The following is a 22,499-nucleotide window of genomic DNA, read 5'->3' as shown; positions in this document are numbered from 1 at the left end:
GATGAAATTTTGTGTCTGGCTCATATTTCCTCAGCCTTTTTTAGACTGTAGGGTATATTTTTGTCATAAATGCTAGCATGTTAAAATTATGTTTTTTAATCTCTGAAAGTTCCTAGTACATTTGTTAAAAATAATAAGTGTTTAATATTTAAGAGAGTCAAGCATTGAGCTTTGAGCAGATCTTATAGGTCATCTTAGGTCTTTTAAGTAAATATGGTATTTTAGGATGAGATGGTTTTAAATAAAATTGGTTTAGAACTGTGGCATTTCTTATACTGTATATCTATCTTCTGCATATCAGACATCTGTTAATTAATATTTTATTTTATTCTTTTCTCTTTCATCATGCTCCTTTTCTCAAAAAACTTTTCTCTTTTGTAATTAATATAGAATATGTTGGTAAACTCAAAATATAATTCTTAAAACACTCTAAAATATGCATATTGAAAATGAGCCTGAAATTAGAGTTTATAAATGCCTGAGCTTTCGAATTTTCTTTGAATTAACTTTTCCTTCTTTCTGTGAAGCATGTCAGAAGGTTATTATTTAGGATTATTCATAAATCATACTAATATGTGATCTTGAGTTTAGCAGTATTCTGCTCTCTCCTTATATCAGGAATAAGATTGCAGCTTCTATTTTTGTTTGTTTGTTTTTGGTAGACTTAGAAACTGGTATTGTGTGACATATTACAAAGTGCCAGCTATGCAAAGGAATTTGAGAATATGATCATAATAACACAACGCCTTTATGTATTTTACTTTCTAACATTCTAAACTTATTCATTGTGGAGGGAACCTTCTCAAGCAAGCTTTGATGGCCATCTCGAATCCAGTAAAATAAAGAACAAGGAAAATGAGATTCAAACAGAAAGAGTAATTTTTAATTTCAACTTATCAAAGGAAAGCATTGGACACTTATATGATGTCTGCATTCCAGGCAGTTAAGTATAACGTTGTTCTGTGTTTTATAAATCAAGTGGATTCTAGGTCTTTACCTTCTAGTATGTCAGGAAAAATTATCATCACCATTTACCATCTTGTGTCCAGTGGACCCTTTGAGTCTTTTTACAAATAGTTTACACAAGTAAGAATTAAAAGATGAGAGAACAACTAGAACTTTTATTAAAAAATGAGATGTGTGTGTGCATTGTAAGTCGCTTCAGTCATGTCCAACTCTTGTGGCCCCATGGACTGTAACCCGTCAGGCTCCTCTGTCCATGGGATTCTCCAGGCAAGAATACTGGAGTGGATTGCCATTTCCTTCTCCAGGGGATCTTCCTGACCCAGGGATCAAACCCACATGTCTTTTGTCTCCTGCATTGGCAGGTGGATTCTTTACCCCTAATGCCACCTGACAAACTCCAATTTTTGTTCCATATTTTCCTGGTTTTGAAAGATACGTAACAAAGAGAATGAGTATTGTTCTTTGAGAGCCACGAATGTGTCAGTTGTCATGCATTCTATGGGATATATATCCATTTTATAGATGCTGATTCAGATTTCAAGTACATCTCTCGCTGGTTCTAGTTTACTATTATTTCTAGTTTTTCTTGCTCTTGCATTATCAAAATGCATTATTTTTAAGATTTTTGACAGTTTAAAATTTTATCAAGAAGAAGGTCATCTTCTTTTTCTTCCATAATTGTAAAACATTACAACAGTTGCCAGATCAGTTCAATGATTTTATTTCTCTTAATACATCATCTCTTTACTACCAGTTACTTTTATATAGATACATTTGTTCTCTTACATGCTAAATCAAATAAACATTAAAGCACAAACATTAAAAAATGAGAGAAAACTGTCACAATTTATTTTAAAGTGCAGAATCATCAGTTTTGTGTTTAAAAATACTGTGTAATTCCTCTTACTGACTTAGGCTAACTGGATGAAAAATATTTTTTAGGGTTTGTTTTTTTTTTTTAACTTTGGAAACATTCTTCTCTCATCAATTCTTGTGTTAGGCAAAATTCATCTAGGATTATCTTCATCCGAAGACCCATGGTTTGATAGTTTGCTTATTTTGTTAATGTTTTATCATTGTTGTTAGTCTAGAATGCTGCTCTACCTTTTGTATTTACCCTTATAACTGAAAAGTTTCCCTTTTCTTCTTTGCCTTTATGGATGTTAAATAAAAAATGCTGAATTCTCAATTTTGCTCTTTAATAGCTTTTTGAAAAAGGGCAAAGATGCTGTCTTCAGCTTCTTGGGAAAATGATGCAATAATTTGGATAATGTAGTAAGAAACCGAAAGGTTGTACAGTGTTTCATGATTGCATCATCCATCTAGCTCTGTTTGATATTCACCACACTATCCATGTGTGGCTACTGAGCACTTGAAATGTGTCTAGTCTAAAAAAGAAGGTACAAAAGAAAGAATGTAAAGTGCTTTCTTAATTTTTATATTCATTATTTGTTAAAATGGTACTCTTTTGGATGTGTATGTTAATCAAAATATTTTATGAAAATTAATTTCACCTTTTTTCACCTGCTAGAAAATTTAATAGTATACCTACTAGTATAGTATACCTAGTACAGTATACTAGTGTGTTCTAGATAATTCTATTCTTCTGTTATTATTTTGGTCATTTCCACAGTAAGAAATAATTGGTAAAATGAAATAATGATGGGATGATGATGTTGATGAAACAGAATATTTTGAGATACAGGAAAAATAATGTTTCTATAATGTATCGTAGATTCATGTAAGGGTCTTGTAATGTATCTTAAGTTCTTAAAAGCATCCAAAGGACTCATATGGCAATTGTAAAACAGAATGAGTTTTATTCAGTTTTTTTAAGTAAATTTTCATTTTCTTCTTTAAAACACTTCTAGGAATAAAAATAGTGAAAGCTCAATCCTCACCAATAATTAAAACTGTCCAGAAAAATTAAAATTGAGTCTAGTGGACCCTGATATTATATCTAGAGCTAAATATTTCACCTTTTACAATTTCTAACTTCAAGTAGGATCTTTTCTTGGAACCATTTTTAGGTGCCTAAATTTGTCTTGGCAGCATAGTAGACTTAGAGGAACTGCAAGTTGGTTCTTTGTGTGTTATTTGTAATAGTAATAAAGGGCTTAGTATGAAATCTTTGATTATGAAATCACTTATTACAGAATGCATTTTATGATGATACTCAAGCTGTGTTAGCCACCATTCGATCTATACTTTACAGTATAAGGTTTGAATATTTGCTTGTCTAAAATATAATAATTCTTCAAATATTAATTTAACATCTATCTTTTTTATCTCTTGTAGACTTTTGTGAATGATGTTAGAATTCCAGAACAGACTTATATCACCTTGAAACTTGAAGATAAGTTGAGATTTGGATATGATATCCTTATATGATTTTGTGCATTTATTAAATTTATTTAAAAATCTTTATTCTGGTATAAATTAAACATTTCTTCAGACATAAGAATTCATAATATAAGCATGCTGAAAGTCTCTTTGCCCTTCCAAATTAAAATTCATGTTTAAAAATAATATATTTTCTTTCTGCTTATTATGCCTGTTCCTAAAAACAATGCTGGAAAAATTGATGGACTCTTTTATTCCTCCTCACTCTGTATTATAGTTTCAGCAGAAATATTCCTGTGATGCCATTACATATGCACTTTGGGTATCAAAGAACTGGGTAGAAGACAGAGTGTGTAATAGTAGCCAAGTCTAGGGATTTATTGTTACACCTTGTAGTTGAAAATTGTTTAATTAAAATGCCACAGCAACAGAAAGAACATTTACTATGAATTAAGACTGGAAAGAACATTTACTGTGAGTTGAAACTGGAGTACAGTTTATCTGCCAAAAGTATTTTTTTCTAATTAGAGTAATTAAGTGACTTGGAAAAGCAAGTAGTGAAATATCCAAGTTTAAGAAATGAATGTAAACTCAGGAAGTATAGTGAAATGCTACACTTCAGAAATAGGTACTGTATCTCCAGGTGGCTAGATGTGTAGCAGATAAGCAAGCCTAAGTTTGTTTGTTTTACAATTATTTATTGAATGTCTCCCGTGTGCCAGACATAGTCCCTACAGTCTGGGGATGTTTTGTTGTTGTTTAGTCATGAAGTTGTATTCAACTCTTTTGTAACCCCACGGACTGTAGCCTGCCAGGCTCCTTCTGTCCATAGGATTTCCTGGGTAAGAATACTGGAATGAGCAGCCATTCCCTCCCCAAGGGTTTTTCCTGACCCAAGGATGGAACCCATGTCTCCTGCATTATAGGTAAGTTCTTTATCACTGAGCCACCAGAGAGCCCCAGTCTGGGGATACAGTACTAATTAAAACAGATCACAGTCTCTGTCCTCCTGGAGCTTACACTTTAATGGGGTTGGAGGTAGCTGACAGCACACACAAAAAGAATGATAGAGGGTGATAAATTCTATCGAGGAAAAGTGTGAATGGAATACAGAGAGCTAGTGGTGGTTCGTGAGAAATTATACTTTAAAAAGGCTGTTCATGAAGACTTCACTGAGAAGCCAACATCGGAGCAAAGATAGGGTGAAGATGCTGACCGTATAATGTATCACCTTTAATAGGTCACTGTAAGAATTTTGGCTTTTAAGTGAAACGGAGTGATTTAGAGGGTTTGGTCAGAGGAGTGAGGTGATAATGACTTACATGTTTAAGAGAATCCTCTGGTTACTCTTGTTCAAAGACTTAAGGGTGGGAGTGGGCAGGAGTGGTAAGAGGGAGACCAGTTAGAAGGTTGTTATGGTAGTTGCAGTAGCTCCGGGTGAGAAATAATGGAGGTGATAGAAGCAGAGGTAGTGAGAAATGATAGGATCTGTACATGTCTTGTAGATGGAGCCAGTAATATTCCTGGTTAGACTGGATATGGACTAAGAGAAGAGAGTCAAGGATGAATCCAAAATTGTACAGTTGATGTAAACAATTAGAAAAATGGAGTCACCATTAACCAACAGCATATTCTGTAGGTAGAGCAGATATTGTGGAGAAAATGGGAAGAATCTTCCCCCCCGCAGTCCATTTAAATTTGATATAATTGAATTTGGTTTAATTGAATTTTTCAATTGTTAATGTTTTCTATTTGACTTCTACTGTCATTATTAACTTCTTCCAAGTGAAAGCTGAGATCATTCGAGACCTTTCTTTTCTAATATAGGCATTTAGTGCTATAAAATCCACCCCCGCCCCCCACCTAGTACAAACATACCTTAGAGATACTGTGGTTTCAGTTCCAGACCATTGTAGCATTGTAAGAAGCTAGCCACAAAAATTTTTTGTTTCCCAGTGCATATGAAAGTTAATGTTTAAATGACATTGTAGTCTATTAAGTATGTGATAGCATTATGTCTAAAAAATTTGTATATACCTTGATCAAAAAATGCTTTATTACTAAAAACTGCTATCATCTGAGCATTCTGTGAGTCATAATCTTATTAAGGATGCAGGGTCTTGCCTCGGTGTTGATGGCTGCTGACTGACTAGGGAGGTGGTTGCTGGAAGTTGGGGTGGCTGTGGCTATTTCTTAGAATAACACCACAGTGAAGTTTGCCACATCAATTGACTCTTCTTTTCATGAGTGATTTCTCTGTAGCACACAGTGCTCTTTGATTGCATCTTACCCAAAGCAGAACTTCTTTCATAATTGGAGTCAGTCTCTCAAACCTTACTGCTGCTTTATCAACTAAGTTTATGTAATACTCTAGTCGTTTGTTGTTATGCTAACAGTCTTCACAGCATCTTTACCAGGAGTAGATTCCATTTCAAGAAACTGCTTTCTTTGCACATAAGAAACTTCTTATTCATTCTAGTTTTATCATGAGATTGCAGCAGTTTAACCACATCTTCAGGCTCCACTTTTAATTCTAGTTCTTTTGCTATTTCCACTATCTCAGCAGTTACTTCCCCCACTGAAGTCTTGAACCCCTCAAAGTCATTCATGAGGTTTGGAATCAACTTCTTCCAAACTCCTGTTAGTATTGATAATTGACCCTTCCATAAATTACAAATGTTCTAATGGCAACTAGAGTGGTGAATCTTTTCCAGAAGGTTTTCAAATAACTTCCCAGATCCAGCTGAAGAATCACTGTGGCAGCTGTAACCTTATGAAATGTATTTGTTCAATAATAAGACTTGAGGTATTTCCCTGGTGGTCCAGTGGCTAGGCCTTCATACTCCCAATATCGGGGTGCAGGTTCAATCCTTGGTCAGGGAAATAGATCCCACATGCTGCAACTAAGACCTGGCACAGCCAAGTAAATAAAAATAAATAGTTTTTTTTTTTTTAATAATAAGGCTTTAAAGTCAGAATGTCTCCTCGATTCATGGGTTGCAGAATGAATGTTATTGTTGTTAGCAGGCATTAATTTTGTCCATCTCCATCAGAGCTCTTGGGTGACAAGGTGCATGGTCAGTGAGCAGAAATACTTTGAAATCTGAGCATACGTGCATGCTAAGTCTCTTCAGTCGTGCCCCACTCTTTGCGATCCCGTGGACTGTAACGTGCCAGGCAGTAGGTCTCAAACAGTGGGCTTAAAATATTTAGTAAACAATGTTGTAAACAGATGTCCAGTCACCCAGGCTTTATTATTTCGTTGGGAGAGTACAGGCAGAGTAGATTTAGCGTAATTCCTAAGGGCCCTAAGATATTCAGAATGGTAAGTAAGCATTAGCTTCAACTTAAAAGTCACTACCTGTATTATCCCCACTAACAAGAGAATCAGCTTGTCCTTTGAAGCGAAGTCATTGACTTCTCCTCTCTAGCTACGAAAGGGTGTCTTCTTCCAAAGAAGACTGTTTTGTCTACACTGAAAATCTGTTGTTAAGTGTAGTCACCTTCATTATAATTATCTTAGCTAGATCTTCTGGATAATTTGCTATAGCTTCTACATCAGCAATTGCTGCTTCACTTTGCACTTTTATGTTATGGAAATGGCTTCTTTTCCTGAGCTTCATAAATTGTTCTCTGTAAGCTTCAAGCTTTTCTTCTGTAGCCTCCTCACCTCTCTCAGCCTTCATTGAAGAGAGGGCCTTGCTCTGCATTAGGCTTTGGCTTAAGGGAATGTTGTGGCTGGTTTGGTCTTCTATTCAGATCACTAAACTTATTCCATATTTACATTAAATCTGTTTAGCTTTCTTACCATGCATGTGTCACTAAAATAGCACTTTTAATTTCCCTCAAGAACTTTTTCTTTCCATTCACAATTTGGCTGTCACATGAGGCCTATCTTTGATCCCGTCTTGGCTTTTTTTTTTTTTTCCCCCCTCAAATGTCCTTCCATCTTTCTCTCTCTCTCTTTTTTTTAACACCAAAAATATTTTTCTGTCTTGGCTTTTGACATGCCTTCCTCACTAAGTTTAGTCATTTCTAGCTTTTAACTTAAAGTACAAGAAGTGTGACTCCTCATTTCACTTAAATGTTTAGAGGCTGTTGTGGGGTTATTAATTGGCCTAACATTAACGTCGTCATGTCTTAGGGAATAGGTGGCCAGAGGGGAGAGAGAGAAAGAACGGCCAGTTGGTAGGCCAGTCAGAATGTGCACAACATCTATCAATTAAGTTCACCGACATATATGGGTGACGTTCATGGTGACCCGGAACAATTACAATAGTAACATCAAAGATCACCGATCAGGGACTTCTGGTGGCCCAGTGGTTAAGAGTTCACCTTCCAATGCAGGGGACTCAGATTTGATCCCTGGCTGGGGACCGTGCACCACAGCTACTGAGTCTGGGCACCTCGATAGAGAGCCCATGTGCCACAAACCCATGGACCACAGGCAAAAAATCCCACATATTGCAGCAAAGACCCTGCGTGCTGCAGCTAAGACCTGACACAGCCAAAAATAACTGATCACAGATCCCCATAACAAATATAAAAATAAGGAAAACGTTTGAAATGTGCGAATTACCATACAGAGACACGAAGTGAGCAAATGCCATTGAAAAACTGGCTCCGATAGACTTGCTGGGTGCAGGGTTGCCACGGACCTTCAAGTTGTATGAAACGCAGTGTCTGCAGAGCACAGTAAACGGAAGTACAATAAAGTATGCCTGTACTGCTTTAACACGCAAGATACTTTCTAGTTTCTCTTTTGATCTTTGTTTGCATTAATCTTTGTTACTTAGTTTCTAAATATTTGGAATTTTTCCGAGGGACTTTCTGTTATTAATTTCCAATTTACCCATAGTGGTCAGAAACATACTTCATGTATTTCAAATCCTGTCCTGTCACGCATGGTATATCTACTCTATCTTGGTAAATATGCTCTGTGTACTTGAGAAGAATGTGCATTCTGCTGTTGTTGGGTGGAGTATTCTATTCGGTCAAATTAGTTGTACTGTTGTTCACATTTTCTGTATTTTACTGATTTGTTGTCCAGTTGTTGTGTCAATTATTGAGAAAGCAGTATCAAAATTTCAGACTCTCATTGGGTTTGTTTCTCCTTGCAGAAGTATTGGCTTCATGTAATTTAAAACACTGTTATTAGAAGTGTAAACATTTAGGATTGTTGTGTCTTCTTGATGAATTGATCCCCTTTGTAATTATAAAATGCTTTGCTTTATCTGTGATAACATTTTTTTGTGCTGAAATCTGGTTTGTCTGGACATTAGTTTTGGATTGGTGTTAGCATGGTATATCGCTTGCATTCTTTTACTTTTAACTTATTATTGTCTTTACATTTGAACTAGGCAGCACATAGTTGGTCTTAGTTTTTATTCAGTTTGATCATTTCTGCCTTCATCCGGGGATTTAGAGCATTCATTTAATGATGTGGTTATTAAATCTATCGTATTGATATTTGTGCTCTATTTGCCCCATCAGTTTTTTCTCTTTTTCTCCCAATTTATTTTGGATTATTGAGTTTTTTTATGATTTCATTTTGTCTTGTTATTTTACTACTGTAACCCTTTTAAAAAAATTGTGGTTAAGATTTTGTAATTTTATCTTTAATTTTAAGCTGTATCTTCAAATGACATTATACTCCTTCACATACAGTATAAGAACGTTACAGTGGTATACTTTCGTTTTTTTCTGTCCTTATCTTTGTGTTGTGATTGTCATACATTTTATTTCTATATATGTTACAAATTGCATTCTACATTGATATCAGTAAAGCATCAGTTATCTTTTAAAGAGGTTTAAATAATAAGAAAAATAGATTTTTATGGCCATTGTAGTCATATCTTAAATCACTGTAATTACCATTTCTTGTGCTTTTCATGCTTTTTTATATTGATAGATCCACATTTTCATCTAGTTTCATTTTCTTATTGTGTAAAGAACTTCTTTTAATATTTTTTTATAGTACAACTCTGCTGATGATGAATTCTTTCAGCTTTCGTGTGTCTGGAAAAGCATTTCACCTTAGTTATTAGAAGTTATTGTTGCTGGACATTTCTTTTAAGTACTTTAAATTTGTTGTTCTCTCTTGCATTGGTTCCCTTTCCCCTGGTTTTGAGCAGTTTGATTTTAATGTGCCTTTGTGCAGTTTTCTTCATGTCTCTTATGCTTGGGGATTTTTGAGCATGTTGGATCTGTGGGTTTATACTTTTAATCAGATTTAGAAAAAAATTCAGCCATTATTTTTTTTAATTCTTTTTTCTGTTCTCCCCACTTTTTTTCCCAAGGACTTCATTTAAATGTATATTAGGCTACTAGAAGTCATCTCCTAGCTTACTGAGGCTCTATTTATTATTTTTTTAATGAGTATCTGTTCTCTGTGTGTTTCACTTTGGGTTGTTATTGTTGCATTGTCTTCAGGTTTACTAAACTTTTCTTTGGCTGTGTCTAACATGCAATTTCCGTATCCAGTATAGTTTTCAGCTCTAAAATTTGGATTTTGTCTTTTATATCTTTCAAGTCTTTACATATTTTTTAAACATATGGAATACAGTGATGTTAACTGTTAGAATGTTTGTTGACATTTGTGTCAGTTCTGGGTCAGTCTTGATTGATTTTTACATTCATTGTTTTGACTGAAAGACAGACATTGTAGATTTTTTACCTTGTTGAGTATTGTATGCATACTTTTGGATTCCTATAAATACTTTTGAGCTTTGTTCTGGGACACAGGTTACTTTGAAATAGTTTTATCATGTTGAGTCTTGCTTTCCTAAAAATTTTTGAACTTCTGAAGTTATTCTGGGGCTAATTAATTCCCCATTACAGAAGCAAGACCTTTCTGTATACTCTGCTTTAGGGGTCAGCAAGACCATTGGTAAACCTGGCTCTCAGCCTGTGTTTGTAAATAAAGTTTTATTCGTACATAGGCATATCCACTCATTTACATCTTTCTTTAGCTGCTTTTGCACTGTCATAAGCAGAGTTGAGTAGTTTAAACAGAAATCATATGGCTTCCAAAACCTAAAAAGTTTACTGTCTGGCCCTCAATAGATAAACAATTTGCGAACCCCTGCTTTATCGAGTGACCTGGGAAACATGAGGTTTTTCAGCTTGGCTGTTGTGATTAGACACTATTCCTGGCCCTCTCTGAGTAAGGGGCACTATTACTTCGAATACTTTCAGGTGGTTCTTGTCCCAGCCATAGATATGTTTTCTCAAATTAATGTGCTGATCAGTTCCCAACTGAATGCTTGAGCCAGCCCCTTAACAGTCTCTGGAATACTACTTCTGTGCAGCTTTCTGAGCTGTAGTCATCTTGGTCTGCCCAGACTCTCAGCCCTCTTTTCTTCCCAGCTGAGAGTCTGCCAGGTTTGGCCTTGCTTACCCCTCCCTCCAGTGTGACTTGGAAGTTCTCTAAAGATACTGAGTTAGGGCAGTGATTGCAGTCCCCTTGATTTGTTCCTCCTCACTCAGAAATCACTGTCTTTTGTTACCTGGTATTGATTGTCTTTGCAAACCATTGTTTCATGTATTTTTTCTCTTTTTCAGTTGTTATTCAAAGAAGTGTGGAAATAATTTATAAATATTAATGATTTTTAATAAATAAGATTTAAGTAAGCATGACACTTTTTATGAAATTTCTTGAGATATAATTGACATACAGCTGTAGTTAATATGACTGTATTGTGTATTTTGTAACTTGACATCATAAGTAATTATACATTAGATTGTCATTTTTCTAAATTAAGCAAACTGAAAACAGTTACCTGGGTCTGTACCACTAGCAAGATAGTAGCTTTGAAGGTGAAAGCTGGAGTCAGGAGTAGTCTCAAAAACCTCATTGTCATACTAGGATTCTCAGTTAAATTCATAACCTAAACAAGAGGAATCTTGAATTCTTTGGTCTCCCACACAGGAGTTTTTTGGTAAGGCAAAGTATGTGAATCTGAGTTATACCCTCTTTATAAGTTTTCCTTGATCCTAAAGAAGTCTAAATTTAAGAGGATTCCCTAGACTAACTTTGAGGAATAGCCTTAATTAAAGCACTCCCAGGAGAAACTTGAAGCAGCAGAAAGCACTCACAGCAGGCTAAAATCATTTGTTTCCCATTGAAAAATAGAAATGACTTCCAGTAGTTTTAAGATGGTGTTTTCCACTGTAAATGTAGGAATGCAGTGAATCTTCTGCGGCTGTTAATGAGTTTTTTGGGAGTAAAACAAAAGCTGACTAGAATTTTTACTTTTATTAAGTACTTAACTATGAACTGTATATAGTCATATATACCAGCAAATGTGTATCAGCATATATACATAATAAAAAAGGAAATTTTTTATTATTTCACAGTTACTGGAAGCAGTGTAAAGTGATAAGAAAGCCCTGGACTAGTATTCAGTTGACTAGATTATTATCTTGGGTTCTGCCTCTCTAGTCCTCAAGTTCCACGGGGACTTGAGAATGGGAAGGTGGGTTAATGGAATTGAATAGGATATTCCCAAAGTGCTTTACAATTCTAGAAAATTCTGAGTTTTTATTATTTTAATGAGTAGAACTATGGATCAAATACTTGTAAACAAGTTTACCGCTTGTTATGCATGGGAAGTCTATTTTTCTCCCAAGTGGTCATGATAATTATAGCTTTCTACCCTTGAAGTCATGGGTGCTCTGAACTGATAAAGAAGACTTAACATTTACTATGTGGTTACAAAAGTCCTTTCATTAAGGGGTTAAGTGATGGTGAGAAATGTGACCTCTGTTGTTTAGTGAAAGATCTTTTTAACATACAGAGGCATTGTTCTTTTTGGCATAATAATGAAAGCATTCATTATATCTAGCACTTGGTTCTAATCTGTATAGAATCAGTTGTTTGATAATGTAATTTGACCCTGATTGCAATTCATGGGGGGAAGGAGTGGTTGTAGTTGCTGTAAAGACCCTAATTATAGCATTTCTTTTGCACTTTCAAGATGAATTTCATTTTTATCAGTGCTTGTGAAGTAGGAATAATTGAATTCTTCAGGATTTACTGTTGGGTAATCCCTGATGACACTTCTTTTTAGATTTTTGTGGTTAGCTATCAATATCATTTGACCCAGGTGCTTTTCTTCTTTGTGGTCATATTACTGTTAGTGAGAACTGAAAACGTCTTTTGTGCTTAGGTTAATCACCCAGTTGTTTGCTTCTTGAAGGCCGTGATTATTACCTAAGTTTGGAATTACTTGCTAGACTTTTTAAGATTTTATTTAGTATTAAAAATTTTTTATATTTGTGAACATAATTTAACATTTAACTTTTTTTTAACACTTGACTCTTAGGGAAATATGGTCATTCTCTTATTATAATTGCTTCTTGAAAATAGGATGATTTCTTTATTATCTTTGATTGTTTTAAGCTTATCAGAGTTTTGAAATTATATTCTTCCTTAGCCCTGTTTACATACAAATCTTTTCACTGTAGTACGAGGAGAAATGAGGGTCCCTGAAGAAGCTCTTAAGGTAAACATTTTTACTTATTTCTTTTGTAAACCTGCCATTTACTAGGGTTGATTTCACTCATGGATATTTCACTTCCATTTTAAAATGTTTTGTAGCATGAGAAATTTACCATTCAGCTTCAGTTGTCCCAAAAATCTTCAGAATCAGAATTATCAAAATCTGCATGTGCCAAAAGCATAGATTCAAAGGTAGCAGATTCTGCAACAGAAGTGCAGCACAAACCTACAGAAGCACTAAAATCTGAGGAGAAAGTTGTTGGTAAGTTAACCTCTTTGAAAATATCATGTTTATTCTTGATTATGAAGAAGTTGCATGCTTCCATGTCCTTATAAAAATAATTAATGATAATGACAATTTCAGAGTGGGTTTTAATGCAGCCAGTGCTTCTTAGAAAGCAGTGTAGAACATAATTATATGGCAGTTGTATGTAAGTGTATTTAGTATATTTATTTGAAGAAAGTAAATATAATTTACCTTAATAGTATTTTTATTATTCCATGTTTGTCTGCTTTTTTCCCCCTAGATTATAACTGAAATGAATGAAAAAGAAATGTCCAATAATGGCTACATTATCATAATTATTATGATATGTATCATATTACAGTAGGAGCTTTAAGAATAGTTTATATACATAATCCCAGTCATATAAAAACAATTTTTAAAACTGTTAGAAATTATCAAATTGCTCAAATATAAGCTTATTAGTCCAGTTAACAACTGGTTTAAATTTAGTTACTGTGCAGTGTCCTTAGGCTTTAAAATTTTTTTAAAAGTCACTTATACCAAAATTTAGTTTTGTCTTTTATGTTTAGACTTATGAGCCATTTCTGTGTGCCAGCGAACAAGTTGCACTTTGACTAAAAGCTGTTGGACTCTAGCAGTTTATATTACATAGATATTAGCCAGTGCAAAATTTGTTTCTCATGTTCAATATTGAATGAGATCCACAAATACTATTCAACTTAGAGTATTTTCTGCTATCTAGACTATACAGTTAACCCTTGAACAGCACTGGTTTGAACTGTTGAGCAGCTGCTGCTAAGTCGCTTCAGTCGTGTTCGACTCTGTGCGACCCCATAGATGGCAGCCCACCAGGCTCTCGTATCCCCAGGATTCTCCAGGCAAGAACACTAGAGTGGGTTGCCATTTCCTTCTCCCATGCATGAAAGTGACAAGTAAAAGTGAAGTTGCTCAGTCGTGTCTGACTCTTAGCAACCCCATGGACTATAGCCTACCAGGGTCCTCTGTCCATGGTATTTTCCAGGCAAGAGTACTGGAGTGGGTTGCCATTGCCTTCTCCGTGTTGAGCAGCACTATTTTTTTTAAAAATGCAGATTTTTTTCAATAGTTAATACTACAATACTACACAGTCCACATTAGTTGAATCCATGAATACAGAACTGCTTCCCTCGTGATTCAGATGGTAAAGAGTCTGCCTGCAATGTGGGAGACCCAGGTTTGATCCCTGGGTCAGGAAGATCCCTTGGAGAAGGAACTGGCAACCCACTCCAGTATTCTTGCCTGAAGAACCCCATGAACAGATGAGCCTTGTGGGCTAGAGTCCATGGAGTCACAAAGAGTTGGACATGACTGAGTGACTAACACAGGAACTGTGGATTTGGAAGTGAAAGTTGTTGAATAAGTGTTCTGCTCTTTGCAACCCATGGACTCTAGCCCACCAGGCTCCTCTGTCCATGGGATTCTTCAGGCAGGAATACTGGAGTCGGTTGCCAGTTCCTTTTCCAGGGGATCGAACCCAGGTCTTCCGCATTGCAGGCAGATTCTCTACCATTTGAGCCACCAAGGGAGCAGGCTAACTATAAGTTATACTATGCTTGAATTTTCAACTGCGGAGAATGTGAAGGCTCCTAAACTCTGCATTGTTCAGGGGTCACCTGTACTTTGTTTTTCATTAAATCAACTGGGCGATTCTAGCATTCTCCAAAAGCATGTTTGTTTGTTTGTTTTCCTGTTTTCATGTGCTTTTTCCCCACTTCTTTACAGATACTTCTGCCATGCCCCGTGGTACTCCATTATATGGGCAGCCTTCATGGTGGGGGGATGATGAGGCGGATGAACAAAGACCTTTCAAGTCAAATGGCAAACCTGAAGAGAAAAATCACGAAACTGGAACATCAGGTAAAAAAATCTCAGACTATGACATTAAATGGTTTTAAGGACAAACTTACTATCAAAGCAAGAATCTATTCTTAAAAGTGTATCTCCTATTATTTAAATGATATAGTTTAATAATATGGTTGGGCATTTTGAAATAATTATTAAAATGTTCTAACTAGACCAAAATAGTAAATGCAGACTAACTTTGTGTGTTTTCACTAGATTGACAAGCATATAATCGTATTTTTAAATGAAAAATTTTTATTATGTTCAAAATGTATGAGGTTAAAGCTTCTTTAAAATCTCGGTGTGCCTGATTTCGAGGGGTATGATAGCAACAAGATTAGCTGTTAAGCAGCCAGAATGAAGAAATAATTCTGAATCACATTCTCAGGTTAATAGTCAAGGAACATATTCTTTTGTTGCTGGAGAAATTTAGGAATGAACTAAGTCAAAAGCCAGAAAATCAAGATTTCCAGGAAATAAATGGAGGTATCAGTTGCCTGTTACATAAGGACTTGGCATGGACATCAACACTGGTGGATGGAGCAGCCGGTTTCCTTGATAATGGCAGATAAGGATCAGAACTGGAGGAATTAAATACAGGCACCAGGGAGCAGTATGTAAAGCCAACTGTGACTCTGAGTCAAGGATAGATTTCATCAGCACTCTTGTCAACTTTCTGCCTTTCGCCATAATTCTACAAGATAAATAAGACATTTTTCTTAGCTGGAGAATAAGAACACTGGTTCTTATTCATAAATATACTCTAATTTTACCAGGATACAGGTCTAAGAAAGCTGGCCTTATCAACTTGCTCTTAAAGTGCCCCAAACTAAAGTTGTCAACTTTGCAAATAAAGTCCCATCTCAGTTTTCTTATTTCTGTGGCCTACACAACTCTTTCTTCATGTTCAAGCTCAGAAGCTTAATATTATTTAGCATACCCTCAGATGCAAATGACAGAAATGCCACCTGATAACGAAACAGGACGGAAATGTACCCGCTTAAATAATGAACCTCTTTAGAACTGGTTAATGCAGCATCTCAGTGGCATCATCTGCTAGTGTTTTCTCTTGGACTCTCAGCCCTTCTGTTCAGTGGCTGCATACTAAGGAAGTTTCCCTAATACTCTTAGGCTGTTTGCCAGTAGCAGTTGGGGTGCATGCTACTTTGATCCCATCCAGTCGAAAATAGCAAAGGTTGCTTCTAAAAGACCCCCTGGGAACTTTCCCCAAAGTTTTTAACACATCTGTCATTTCATTGATCTTTCATGGGTTCAGGAGTAGATCACGTGCTTATTTCTGAACCAATCCCTGGCAAGGGTTATGAGATTATCCTTAAGCCAGTCTTACCCATCTTGAAGCTGAATGTGGGGTTAATTTTCCCTCAAGGCACATGTGTTGTATCAGGGACGAGCAGATACCTGGGAATGTTGGAGTTCTTTTTGGAGGAAGAAATAGGAAATGGATTTTGGAAGACAGTCAAGAATGTCTACTTTATTTGAAATTTTTGTGTCTTCCCTTCCTTTCACTTCATCTGTTATATTGCCTACTTCTCTTGTGCTTTTTTCCCCTTTGAATCATAACTGAACTATTTCCAGTTTCAACCTTTCTGCAGTTCAGTTTGTGCAGTAAATCTAAGCTGTCCTTTATTTCCTTGGCTTAACAAAGACTTTATGTGAAGATTTTATATTTTCACATAGATTTTATGTCAAAATTTCCAACTGTATCCCACTTTCCTTAGCCTTGTATCCCACTACAGTTATTTAGTGCTCTCCCAGTGCATTCCCACAAAATTAGACTAATTTCTGCCTTCTCTTCTCCCACAGGAGTATATACACATAAATCCAGTAGTATAAAATTCTAAAGGATATGTCTGTGTATGTGTTTCGTAACACTTTTATTTAGTATTTTGTGTGTATTCCTTATCTTAACTGCACATTTCTTACTCCAGGGATCACATGTTATATTATCATGTGTACTAGAGCAACCTAGGAGAGAGAGAGGGAGGGAGAAAAGGAGGAAGGGAGAGAGAGAAGAGTGAGGGAAAATAATGTACTAATTATTAGGGAGTTAAATGAAACACAGCATAATTTAATGTTCCCAGATTCTGAAAATAATTGTGATAGTGAGTTTATCTAGCCGTTAAAGATCCTTCTACCCAAAACAACTTCTGAAATCTGAAATAAATATCTTGTGGAACACAGTGAAGTATAATTGTAATTTTTGTACTGGAGACAGAAGTATGATTTATTAACAATAGATAATACTTCAGTGTTGCTTACTTTATCCAGACACTCTGAGTGCCCTGTGTATATTTAATCATTTAATCCTCATAGCTGTACCTGAAAGTAGTTACTATTATCATGCCCATTTTATAAATAAGTAAGTGGCAGCACAGTGATGTGAGTTTATTCACAAGGTCACTCAGCTAGCAAAAAGTGTAGCTGGGATTCTAAGCCAGGTGACCTGACTTATAGAGTCCATGCTATTAACAACAGTTAACTTTTCAGCAGTCATTACACACCCACCCACACACATTCAAAATCATTCCAAAAGAATATACTTTGTAGAGTATAAAGACTAAAACAAACACCCCAAAAACAAACTGACATAAAAATCAATCCCTCATGCCTCAGCATAATAAAATGAATTTCAAGCTGTGAAGTGTCCAGTAGTAATTTCATCTATGTGAATGAAACTAAATTCTTAAATGATTATCAGCTTGTGTGGCCTATCTCATTGAGTATCTTTTCTGCCAGATGACAAAAGCTGCTTCATAATCATGGGATTATTTTTTGAGTTAGAAGGAATTTAGTGATTTACATCTTTTGTTAAGAAGCTTAAAGCACTCTGTCAGATTCAGCTGATTAAAAGCTTTAATGAGGGTCTCATTTACTTTCATATATTAGCATCAGGATGTGATTGTTATGGTAAAGCGTCTATCTACAATGCGGGAGACCCAGGTTCGATCCCTGGGTTGGGAAGATCCCCTGGAGAAGGAAATGGCAATCCACTCCAGGATTGCTGCTGCTAAGTCACGTCAGTCGTGTCCAACTCTGTGCGACCCCATAGACGGCAGCCCACTAGGCTCCCCCATCCCTGGGATTCTCCAGGCAAGAATACTGAAGTGGGTTGCCATTTCCTTCTCCAATGCATGAAAGTGAAAAGTGAAAGTGAAGTCCCTCAGTCATGTCCAATTCTTCGCGACCCCATGGACTGCAGCCTACCAGGCTCCTCCGCCCATGGGATTTTCCAGGCAAGAGTACTGGAGTGGGGTGCCATCACCTTCTCCGACTATTGCCTGGAAAATCCCATGGACAGAGGAGCCTGGTAGGCTACAGCCCATGGGGTCGCAAAGAGTCAGACACGACTGAGAGACTTCACTTTCACTACTATAGGATGAGGGAAATAGTTTACAAGTCTGATAAAATTTATGATGCCAGCACGTGTTGTAAAGTTTGAAAATTAAATGCTATTTTATTTGGTCATTGTGAAATTAAAAATTTTTTTTTTTAGTGTTTAAAATTGTGAAATATAAATGATTAGTTTATTTGTGCTCTAAGCATGCTTTTTTGGTAAAAACAGAAAGTGATTTGCTTTTTCATTACCAGTTTTTAGAATGTAGAATCTTAGTTGTCCTTTAGTTGCTAAGTCGCTTCCAACTCTTTGTGACCCCATGGACTGCAGACTCCCCTGTCCTTCATTGTCTCCCAGAGTTTGCTCAAACTCATGTCCACTGAGTCAATGATGCCATCCAACCATCTCATCCTCTGTCACCCGCTTCTCCTCCTGCCCTCAATCTTTCCCAGCATTAGGGTCTTTCTTTTCCAGTGAGTTCACTCTTTGCATCAGGTGGCCAAAGTATTGGAGTTTCAGCTTCAACATCAGTCCTTCCATTGAATATCAAGGTTGATTTTCTTTAAAATTGCATGGTTTGATCTCCTTACTGTCCAGGGGACTCTCAAGAGTCTTCTCTAGCACCCAAAAATCTTAGTACTTATTTTAAAAGGTGAGCATTCCAGAAAGGATACTAGAGTATCTACTCCCTAGTAACTTATGTCCCTTTCTGTGGGTCCATGTGTATCCAGAATCTCCTACCTATTTACCTTAAATTCCCCAAAATCCTGGAAGCAAATATTAGAGCAGTCAAGTTCTCCTGAAGTAGTGTGAATATTTTGAGTCCTATTAAAGGAGAACTTGTCCTCGATTTAGTTCAGATGTGTTCTCTGACCTGCTAACATGGTTTAAACATTTTTTAAGTTATAATTAATGGCCTTAAAGTGTTGCATTTTGAAAAGGTTGCATATAACTGTGAAGAGTAGATTTTTGGCTCTTTTACACTGATTTTTTAATCTAATTGAACTAAATTTTAAGACTTTTGAGTTGTAATTCCTTTTTGATAAAAGGAGTTTCCCAATCTTTGTAATTTGAAGTACTTGAACGTACTAGGTTGGATGGATATCTTAAGTAGAATTTGCCTTCATAATTACAGTCTTTGTAAGCATCTTGAAATAGCTTAATATTTCATGTAATTTAGAAGGCAATGGCACCCCACTCCAGTGCTCTCGCCTGGAAAATCCCATGGACGGAGGAGCCTGGTGGGCTCCAGTCCATGGGTCGCTAAGAGTCGGACACGACTGAGCGACTTCACTTTCACTTTTCACTTTCATGCATTGGAGAAGGAAATGGCAAGCCACTCCAGTGTTCTTGCCTGGAGAACCCCAGGGACTGCGGAGCCTGATGGTCTGCCATCATGGGGTCGCATAGAGTTGGACACGACTGAAGTGACTTAGCAGCTTAGCAGCAGTACAGAAGAAGGAAGGGAACATTTTTTTCTAGATTATGTATATCATGAGATTCCCTGGAAAGTGACACAATCATAAAATGCCTTAAGAACTTAAGGATATTGCTCTTCTGGTTTAGATAACCATAATTGATTCTAGCATGATGATTTATTAAATACTCTTGGTTGAGATTAATAATTATTAGTATGAATGAAAATTATTCTAATAATATTTTATTCATACCAATGTTTTATTATTAATCTCATTAAGAGTATTGAGGGCTTCCCTGGACAGGGAGGCCTGGCGTGCTGCGATTCATGGGGTCACAAAGAGTTGGACACGACTGAGCGACTGAACTGAACTTGTAGCTAAAATGGTAAAGAACCTGCCAGCAATGCAGGAGCCCCAGGTTCAATCCCTGGGTCGGGAGGGTCCCTTGGAGAAGGGAATGGCTACCCACTCCAGACACTTCTTGTCTGGAGAATTCCATGGTCAGAGGAGCCTGGAGGGCTACAGTCCTTGGGGGTCGCAAAGAGTCGCACATGACTGAGTTTACTTTAGTATAAATAAAACAGTTTTTGAAGAGAAATTCATGTTAAATTCGTAAATTTCAGAATGATTTTTACCAGTACTAAGAAAGGAAAGCTCTTGTATTTTTCTATATTAATTTAGAAGACCCTTAATAATTTCTCTAGTGGTCCTACAATCCCAAGTATAGTAGGCCAACACTTAATCTGGTTTTATCATCTTTAGCAAAATGATTTCCTCTACTAATGAATTTTCCAAATGACCAAACTTCACTTTTACAACTGCAATTTTGTTTTTTAAGTTTAACCGTTCCCTTAATTTCATTTAGCCATGTCATTTCCTTAACCAAAAAGGCTAAATATTATTAAAATGTTTACTTTATGACTCAGAAGCCTCATTATGAATATCAATAATTGAACTATATGTTACAGTAATGTCCTTGGGAGACTTGATGTAAGATTGTTTGCCCATATACTGAATGGTTCTGAACTGCTGTGTTTTTGAGCCACATGTCTGCTCTTTATTGTTTTTTGACTTATCTCGTTTTCTTAGTGCAGTATATCTGACCTTAATCCTTGCTTTTACATACCCTCCAGATTTGTCACATGTAAGCTGAGTAAATAGTCAAAAAAAAAAGGTTCTCAGTGAGGGATGAGGACATGGGTATTGCCATATCTGTCTTGGGTTTTTAGTTAGATGTTTGGTTTTAGTTTCTTGTTTCCCTAGTTAGCTGTGTTGGAGAGTTGGGGGAGAAAAAGTGAGAGAAACATTTATTTGTGTGCCTACTTTGTGCCAGACTTTTTCTGGGTGACTTATGCTATCTCAGTTAATACATACCTCACTGACTCGTCACAACAATCTTATGGGTGGGTATTATTTTCTCATTTTACAATGAGAAAAATGAGAATTAAGAACTGATAGAGGTGGGACTTACCTGATTTCAAATCTTCTTCCTGCTTTCTGCTAAACCAGGCTGTTTGACTATAATCATCAGATCATAAATGCTGTCTTTCTACTCTGTTGTGCTGTTGACATTGTTAGATAACTGATTACTGGATAAATTGGGTGTTAGCCTATAGAGGTCTCAGATTCTAACCTTTGGAGGAAAGTCAGTTTTGAAGTAGGAATAACTTAGAAAATAATAACCTTAAAAATAGTTACATGCAGTTGGTGACCTCTGCTTTTTAATGTGTTACAAAGTGAAAGCATGTTAAAAGTATGTCAGAAATAACTGTGGAGTTTTTCTTCTCAAGGGAGGAAAATTGAGAACATACTCATTTGAATCATTAGTGACAAGTAGATGGTAAATGCTATCCCCCTGGGCCAGCTTGTTGCAGTCACTGCTTTATAGTTTAGTCACATCGTTTATTTGAGCATTCAGGTAGTGGGGGTAGGAGACTGCTGCATTCTGTCCTCAGTGTTACTCTGTTCCTGTAAGGATGCGGAAAACAAAATGAGCGAATGCGGTCAGGTAGATAGGAAGGATAGTTCTACATGAAATTGGTCAGGAACAGTACATTATTAAATTAGTAAATAAATCAGTGTATGAAAAAATAAAAACATCAGTGATTTTATCAATATATAGAGAGCAGTCAATGCATTTTACTCTCGTGGTAATTTTAAGTGACAGGCCTCCAACGTAAACATTCAAGGGGACATTTTAATATTAAGGAAAAAATAAATGAGCTCTTTAATAAAGACGTTTTTGGAACATTACTTAGGTTATTAAGAATCTTGCATATCCTTTTCTTCTAAGTAGTGTGTAGAATTACTGCTTTGATAGTATAGAGTTTTTCTGATACACTTTTTTATTTTCAGTGGTGAGGAAACACTAAGTAGATTTGACAAGGATAATTTTTCTGTTAAAAATTGTTTTGTTATATATTCTGTTTACTGTCTGTGTAATATTTTTCTCTTCTCTTTTTTTTTTTTTTCGAAAGTGGAACTTGAAGTCTTTAATGATCTGTGCCCTCCTCCAGGGGATCTTCACAACCCAGGGATCGAACCCAGGTCTCCCACATTGCAGGTGGACTCTTTACCATCTGAGCCACCAGGAAAGCCCCAAATACTGGAGTGGGTAGTCTATCCCTTCTCCAGGGGATCTTCCCGACCCAGGAATCAAACCAGGTTCGCCTGCAATGCAGGTGAATTCTTTGCCGTCCTCGTTGGTTGTATTTTACACTGGAGATAATTCTTAATTTGGAACTTCCCAGGTGGTGCTCGTGGTAAAGAACCCGCCTGCCAATGCAG

The 22,499-nt window shown here is 36.3% G+C and overlaps 1 protein-coding gene across 30 annotated transcripts in view; it reads left to right on the top strand.

The window, feature by feature from the left end:
• CEP170 (centrosomal protein 170) overlaps positions 1-22,499 on the top strand; it is a 132,436-nt gene that overhangs the window by 53,031 nt on the left and 56,906 nt on the right. For 28 of the 30 annotated variants that reach the window (XM_086344871.1, XM_086344868.1, XM_086344866.1 and 25 more), the window contains exons 4-7: positions 3,265-3,346; positions 12,760-12,815; positions 12,911-13,073; positions 14,820-14,954. In XM_086344871.1, coding sequence (XP_086200997.1) covers positions 3,265-3,346; positions 12,760-12,815; positions 12,911-13,073; positions 14,820-14,954 — 436 coding nt within the window. Of the gene's footprint in view, positions 1-793; positions 943-3,264; positions 3,347-3,571; positions 4,236-12,746; positions 12,816-12,910; positions 13,074-14,819; positions 14,955-22,499 lie in introns of those variants that run through there. The other 2 variants (XM_086344842.1, XM_086344862.1) reach the window with 2 other exon arrangements.

Source organism: Bos grunniens, chromosome 16 (genome assembly GCF_055505025.1).
Source record: "Bos grunniens cultivar Pamir isolate PY7600 chromosome 16, Bosgru_T2T1.0, whole genome shotgun sequence".
Taxonomy (NCBI): Eukaryota; Metazoa; Chordata; class Mammalia; order Artiodactyla; family Bovidae; genus Bos; species Bos grunniens.
The sequence above is the reverse complement of the archived record's forward strand: the minus strand, read 5'-3'. Positions and strand labels throughout refer to the sequence as shown.